This window comes from Bidens hawaiensis, unplaced genomic scaffold, assembly GCF_021521415.1.
Source record: "Bidens hawaiensis isolate Kalapana, Puna unplaced genomic scaffold, B.hawaiensis_p1.1 tig00017742_1, whole genome shotgun sequence".
NCBI lineage: Eukaryota > Viridiplantae > Streptophyta > Magnoliopsida > Asterales > Asteraceae > Bidens > Bidens hawaiensis.
Window position 1 is genome coordinate 300,428 of NW_027492677.1, and position 7,993 is coordinate 308,420.

General features: G+C 35.0%; 1 protein-coding gene across 1 annotated transcript; it reads left to right on the forward strand.

Moving 5' to 3' along the window:
* Positions 1-2,286: 2,286 nt before the first annotated feature.
* Positions 2,287-5,567, forward strand: LOC143554530 (calmodulin-binding protein 60 A-like). Its single transcript, XM_077044261.1, has 7 exons — positions 2,287-2,498; positions 2,580-2,649; positions 3,291-3,370; positions 3,442-3,929; positions 4,334-4,491; positions 4,569-4,778; positions 4,883-5,567. Exons 1-7 carry the CDS (start codon positions 2,413-2,415, stop codon positions 5,405-5,407), a joined length of 1,617 nt encoding a protein of 538 aa, XP_076900376.1. The 5' UTR covers positions 2,287-2,412; the 3' UTR covers positions 5,408-5,567.
* Positions 5,568-7,993: the final 2,426 nt, after the last annotated feature.

The following is a 7,993-nucleotide window of genomic DNA, read 5'->3' on the forward strand; positions in this document are numbered from 1 at the left end:
TTTCACAAAGTTGGTACCACCATACCTTCCAAGTTCACTGCTTGGGGTGTTTACCCTTTGACGTTTACCGGCGTCTTCCCAAATCATGTAGTACATCCCCATTTCAAGGTCGGTTTGGGATTGGGATTGGGGCAACAGCTCTTAACGAGTCATGAATTTGGGAAGACGGCTCGTATTTTGTAAGGTAGACATCATACATGTTTGACAAGGTGGTGTTGAAAGCATTCTTTAAAATTTGGCTATAATAGGGGTTTTGATCGTCGTTTAACCCAAGCTCATCACAAATTTTTTCTATTAAAGCTTCAACACCACCAACATTGATGCAAGGGTTTAACGCAGCAGCACATGTCAAAACAGCGGGTAGTTGTTGAAAATATTTTCTAAATTTTTCTTTCATTTTTACACCCATATCAAAATAAGGTGCACCCCTACAATCAAGTTCACTCAACTTTGTCCACATGACAGCAATTTTTGGTAAAGCAATGGGGCTTGTTGGATAGTAAACCCCGGATAAACTAGTTGTGCAAGATTTAAAAATTTGAAGGACCTCCGTAACGATCTCAATCAATAACCAGTTTCTAGGATCATATGGTGCACATTTACCCCTACTTGACAAAATTTGATGAAACGCAATTAATGATTCTTTTTGTTGGATGGCTTTCTCAAACATATTACAAGTCGAGTTCCATCTTGTTGGACAATCCCAATTTGGCCCCAACCATTGACAATTAGCTTCTACACAAAATTTTTTGTATCTTGAAAATGTTTTATTGTTGCTAAAAACATCTCGTAACATTCTTTTAAAACTGTTTCTTTGCGTTTCGATCACGTTTAACCCATCTTGCACGGCCAAGTTGATAATATGTGCAATGCATCGACTATGAAAAAACGCTCCATCACAAATAGGTTTATACTTTAATTTTAAATGGCCAACCGCGGCCGTATTGTTGGACGCGTTATCAAACGAAATTGAAAAGATTTTATCTTCAATTTTGTATTGTTGACCAAACATCCGTTGTTAAGTTTACACCAGTTTGTAAGTTTGAAAAGTATGAAATTAGTTCGGATTTAGCGTTTTTCCATGCTTTAAGACAATCTCTTCTAAGGGTCGAACGACTTACGTGTTGGTAGCGTGGTTGAACATAGTTTTTCATCATCTCCGTGAATTGAGGGTTGTCGAAGTGGTTGAAAGGAAGTGTTTGTTGAATCACAAAGTTTGAAAACTGTTGACGTACCGCTTCAACGTCGTACGTAAACACCCCTCCTTGATTCGTCATCTCCGGCTGCGAACTACTTCCCGCTTCGTCCTTCAAGGCCTTGCAAAAGCGCTGTTGTATATGCGCTTTTAAAGTGGAGTTTGCATCTTTGGCATAGAACTTCAAACAGTGCTTGCATCGAGCTTTTTGGCGACCGTTAGACAGTTCGCATAGGTCGAAATGTTGCCACACATCTTGGTTTCGTTTCGTGGGGATGATCCGAACGACCGTTATGTCTGTGTTCGAGGCACCCATGTTGACGGATGAACCAGCACTTTGGGAGGCCATGATAATAAGAGCGTATAATCGAGTAAGAAATAAACGAGTACGAGTATGAAATAAACGACTACGAAATAAGAGCGTATGGAGTGGTAATGTGGTATAATTGAGTGTGAGATAACAAAATAATCGCGTATGAAATAAACGTTTAGAGCTAGTAGAGTTGTATAATCGAGTGTGAGCTAACCTACCCAACCTAAACTATATATAGTTGTTTGTGGGGGTAAAATGTTAAAAAAAACGGCTAGAAATCAAGAAAAAACGGGCAAAAAAGGACCCAAACGGTCATATGGCCGTTTTATAACGGTCAAAAACCGGTTAACCTAAAAACCGGTTAGGTTAACCGGTTTTTGACCGTTAACCGGTTAACCGGTTTTTAGGTTAACCGGTTTTTTAATAACCGGTTTTTAAATTTAACCGGTTTTTTTACTAACCGGTTCAATAACCGGTTTTTGTCCACGAATGAATAACCGAAGTACTAACCGGCGGTTCAATAACCGGTCTAACCGGTTTTTTAATAACCGGTATTTCTATTAACCGGTTTTCGGTTAAACCGACCAAACCGGTTCTATAACCGGTTTTTTTGAACACCTCTAGAGGTTGGGACACATTTTCCCAAATTTGGTGTTGTAGTCGTCTGAGATGAACGCGGTGTGGTGGACCAGTTCCTCTTTAAATATCACATCACTTTGAGCTGAAATGGTACTGATGGCTAATCAACTGGTGGAAGATAATTGCAACCGTCGATCAGTAGCAACCACAACTTCTATCACAGCTTCCAAAGAGTAAGAGAATTTGCAATTTTCCTTGTTGATTTTATACAATCTGTTGATCAATAGCTTACATTTGTTTTCATAGGGTGGACTTGAAGCTGGAAATGATTCGTCTATACCGAAGAATGTTTGAAGAAGATAGGAAAAGTGCAAGTGTTTTGATCCCGATGGCTTCTGCTTCAACTACAAAGTATATATTTCTTATTAAATATTTATAGATTAAGTTACTCACATGAACTAACTGCATATATGCTAATGAATCGTTAATTAGTAATGCGGAAACGGAGCTAATGATCCGCAGCATATACAAGGAAACTATATGCCCTATGATTTGCGAAGAAGTGAGTCTCACTCATGTCTCATACATTCTTAATATATGTGTGCGTGTTTAAGTTTTATTGTTTATATGATTCTGATTGATTATTGTGCTGGTACTTCTGGGAACCGGTGGTTGTTTGTATATCATGAAAACACGTAAAATAAAACAGAATACCCTTTAAAAGAAAAAAGTGGATGGTTTTCAAATGAGGGAAAATCCATATTTGGCGAATTTAGCTGATCCAGGGAAATTAGTTTTTGTATTTTAAAGTACAGTTAGTTAGGTTATTTTCATCCATATTTTGTGGCCGCTTAACTCCTAACTGATCAAAAGTTACGCACGTTTATGTCAACTCTTGGATCAGCTCTGTGAGTCATTTCTTAAAGTGAAGGCTTTATAAGCTCGTAAGTTTATCTTGCAACTATTTTATCATTCAAATTCAATCATTGTGTTTAACTGATTCATTTTATGTATTGACAATATCTCAGCATATATAACTTCATATCTGGTTTCAACCTACCAGAAAGTTCAATACATGATTCTCTATTATGTATGCTTCTTTGTTACCAAATCAGTGACACCATTGTTTCTAGCTACTATGATCTTGAGTTTTATTCTGTCATATTTAGTAATGCTTACTGTTACTTCATGTACGTGTTACAGATTAACAGAAGGCATCAAAACTTTCTTTTCATGGTAAAAGAAAACTTTGGTGTGGATTTCTCAACAAGATTAATGACATGGTAAGAAATACAACCATTAAATACAGAAAGTGGTAGATTTTCTAGCTTACGCATACATCATCTTTTATCAGGAATCTTTGTAACACGGACAGTACTTCAAGACCACAATCTTTGCAACTCAAGTTCTTAAATGGAATCTCCACACCAGTTTCTACAGGAATTCCTATTAAAGGAAATGAGCAAAAACCTTTGTTAGTAGCTTTAGTAGATGAGATATCGGGCCAGATTGTAACTACAGGTGATGAGGCTGAAATGGAGGTTGAAATAGTCCTTCTTGATGGCAATTCTAAAGATGATGAAGCAGATAACTGGACTTCTGTTGAATTTAATGATAATATTGTTCGTAAATGGAAAGGAAAGGAACCGCTTAAAGGAAATAAGATTGTGAAATTAAAAGAAGGTATTGTTTATTTAGATAAGATTTCAATTACACACACTTCAGTCTGGAAAGAGGAAAGAAAGTGCAGTATGGGTGCAAGATCTGTGAGTGCTAGTTTTCCCACTCATGTAAAAGAAGCAAAAACAGAATCGTTTCTGATTATGGACAAACGCAAAGACTGTAAGGTTTTTTTTTCTCTAATACAAATAATGTTTTTCGTTAAGTAAGTTGTTTATATATTTGAGGTGACTTGTTGGCGCCATCGTTGATGCATTAATTATTGTTACAAGAAAATTATTTCAATATTAACTTGTATATGGATAATGCTTAGAAACTGTATATATTAAGAAAATACTTTGTAGGAATTTCAACCAATTTGACATGTGACCCGTTTGGGATGATACACAACCAAACCAACCATTAATATGTAAGTGGGCTGAAAGTTGAAACCTACAACCTCTAATTACATATAGAAGTTGGTTCTATTTCTTAGTTTATGTTTTGGTTGCTAAACTATGAACCCAAGACTATTATATTGGTCCTTCCACATCACTTATGCTCTTACTTTGCAAGCATTTTTGCAGTGTACACAAAGCATGAATTTCCATCATTATCCGACCCTTTATATAGAGTACACGAAATTTCAAGCCGCACTGGTTACAAACGATTGAGCAATGAAGACATAAAAACTGTGATGGACCTCCTTACTATGCATGCTATAAATCCACAAAAGTTAAAAGATGTAATTGTTTACTTGTTTTTCCATTACCCTTTTGTCCACCAATGACTTTTTGATGACGACAGTGTCCTATTTTGCAGATACTAAAAGTTAGTGCTAACAAATTGAAGATCATAATGAACCATGCAAATATGTGTAAGGATGATAAGACCAAGGCGATACACTTCTACCGTTATCCAAAGGATGGTCAAAAGATTAACGGTGTGGCTTTTAATGTTTCTGGGAAATTGGTGGGCATAGTTGCAGAATCTCTCTTGGTTCCTTACGATAAGCTTCCCGATAAAAAAAGGGTATGTTTTATGTAGTTATTTGAAGCAGGTCATGTTTAGTATCGGTTGACCCACAAACACTTGCTTTCGGTTTAGTGAAATAGACTAAATATTAATCCCAACAGGCTGATGCACAGAAGCTGATATTGTCTTCATCTGAAAACTGGAAGGAAGTAGTATCTTTCAAAGACCAGGATTCATTTAGTATCTATCTTCAGTCACGCCCCTTGTTGATCCCATCGTCCCAGAACAACCTTAATGTGGTGATCCCTCAGACAACCGACCCACATAATCACAAAAACCTTACTTCTCCTAAAAGTCAAAGCTCTAAACGGCCTGCTTCTGAACACGTGATCTCAAACTCCCCAAAACAAGCACGATATGATCATCCAAAGTTGAGTCCCTCTACGTGCAGCGTTGGAATTGGTACTAGTAACTGCCATAAAGAAAACAGCTTGGAACTCTCTCAAGATGACGATGATGATTATTTGAAGTATCTTAATCTGAATGATAGATGGAAGATCGTGTTGTACGTGGTGGGATGGATTTCTATGATTTCGAAACAACGAAAGAGAAGAACGACATTTTATGATGGCAATACAGTTATTGTGATTGCAGCCTCAGTTGAACATGCTGGGACTTTTGACTGAAAGGCGAGCAGTTGATATGTAAATGAATGCTGCAAAGGACAGCTTTCTTTTTCCGGCCTTGGCATAGTCAAGGAGCTGATGTGCGAGGAAAGGTGTTCGAGTAGATTATGCTATGTCTATATGTTGTAAGAAAAGGATATCTGTTTGTTTGTGTGTTTTAGTGTTTAATCCATATTATAGGTTTGTCTAAATGTGCTCTAAATGTTATTGACTTTCTGTATATAACTTATTGTTTTTGTTTGTATAAAATTTATATGCACAACTTTGTACTATAGAACATGTAGAATCAAAGCAAAGTTTGCATGTCACTCTATTATAATCGTTTTATAGTAAATTATATAAAAATTAACTGCTAAAAAAAAAAAAAGCAAAGTCAATCACATCAAAATGAATACAAATTGCATGCCTATTATTAACATCGGTTAAAATGTTAAATACAGTCATCATTCAACTAAGAGTTACAACTTGTTATTGGTTCAACTCTATAATCTAATCTAACTATATTATTGGTGTATTCCTTATAAGTTTGTCTAAATCTAATCTAATCTAATATAAACAATTGAGTTTAACCCAACATTGCCTCTTTCTATTTGTGTATTCTTAAACTTTTCATTTATATCTAACACTTCTCTATTTTTAATGTGAATAAAAAAAATTCTAAAATAAATTAAAATACTAGACAATCAATGATTATTAATAATTAATGTGAATAAAAGAATTATAAAATAAATTAAAATACTAGAGAATCAATGATTATTAATAATTATTAAATACTTTTAAAATTTGGTCAAACATCATAATTAACATATTAATGTAATTATGATATTAATTATTCTAATTATTATAAAAATTCAAAAACTTACTAAATTATCTCATTTACACTATATAAATCTAAAGATTGAAAACCAAACAATTTTAAGATTTTTTTCTCAAAAGAAACTGCAGAAAATTGAGTGAGAAGGATAGGAAGTTTGGTGATAATTTTAGTGTTAGACAGATAACTCTGGATCTGAAGCAATAAATCTACTTATGGTCATCGAAGAAGGTGGGGCTAACAAGAAGAGAGAGAAATTATGTATAGGTTGAAGAAGATGAAGAGGGTGGGTGGTGGGTCCTATCAAAATATACCTATTTTGATAAATAGTTTTATAACTACACCAATCTGGTAATTATTTTTCCTAACTACACAAATCTAGTAAAAAACTCAAAAATATTTATCAAAATGGTGTTCCTTCAAAAGTATTTACCAAACTAATGTTTTTTAAATAAAAACTTAATTTTCTCACTCCTAATCATTAAATGACATTTAACTTTAACAAAGAAACTAATTTTATTACTTTTAAAAAGAACTATTAAAATACTCCTAATCATTAAACTTGATCTGAAGCACCTTCGGCCGAGGCACGCAATTTTTTGGGGCCCAAACCTTTTTATGTATATATATATATATATATATATATATATATATATCGGTAAATGATTCTGAGTCAAACGACACCGTTAATTAATCGATTGGGTCATTAATTTTAGTGTCTAAAACTCGCCGGAAAAAGAGGTTCACATGCTGCTAGAGGACTGGAGAGTCGGAGAAGACAAAGACACGTGAAATTAGAAATTGTTTAAAATGGATATGGCAAAACTGCCCGACTTATTTCAATATTAATTAACACTAAGTGAATATTGACCTTCGGCCACACGAAAATAGTGTGGCCGTAGGCCTTTAGCCACACGCATTTGGTTCAGGTCATATGTGGCCAAAGGTCGTGAAACCGTGGGTATGATATGGCCACACATAGTTTTTAGTGGCCTTATGTGGTAATAAGTGTGGCTAAAGAGTACAGGCATTAGTTGATGGCCATCAAGAAGCCTCTCCAATAAGTATGGCTAAACAGTAGAAAATGGCCACATGACAATTTACTATGAGTGACCATTACATCTATATAGCCACATGAATTCATGTTTCAGCCACATGAATTTTATATTAATGTGGCCAATAGGGTTGTGTTAAGCTTGCATTGTGACCTATACCGTGTAGATATAGCAAAGAAATGGCCACTTAAATTTAACAATAGAGTGGCTAATTATATGATATAGACACTAGATATTACATTAAAAGTGGCTAAATATGTTTACTTGCCACTCAAACACTCCTTTGTAGATTATAGTGTGGCCATTGTCTTACTGTTTGTCACACATAATGGTTTTCCTAATTTAAAGTGTGGCTATTGTCAAAATTTTCGTCACACATAGTGAGGTACTGTGTGGCTAATCATATCTTATAGACACTAGAGGTTATTGTGAATGTGGCTAAAAATGTGAACTTGCTAGTCAAAAACTCTTTTGTAGTTTGTGGCGTGGCAATTGTCTTACCGTTTGTCACATAATGCTTTTCGTAATTTAAAGTGTGGCTATTGTCAAACTTTTCGTCGCACATAGTGAGGTACTGTGTGGCTAAAAATATCATATGGACACTGGAGGTTGTTGTCAATATGGCTAAAAATGTGAACTTGCTAATCAAAAACTCTTTTGTAATTTGTGGTGTGGCCATTGTCTTACCGTTTGTCAGACATAATGGTTTTCCTAATT

Excerpts from the sequence above, each read along its gene's own strand:
- LOC143554530 (XM_077044261.1), top strand. The coding sequence starts at position 2,413 with ATGATTCGTCTATACCGAAGAATGTTTGAAGAAGATAGGAAAAGTGCA. Across the intron at positions 3,930-4,333 it reads TATGGACAAACGCAAAGACT|TGTACACAAAGCATGAATTT; the intron begins GTAAGGTTTTTT and ends GCATTTTTGCAG. Across the intron at positions 4,779-4,882 it reads AGCTTCCCGATAAAAAAAGG|GCTGATGCACAGAAGCTGAT; the intron begins GTATGTTTTATG and ends TAATCCCAACAG.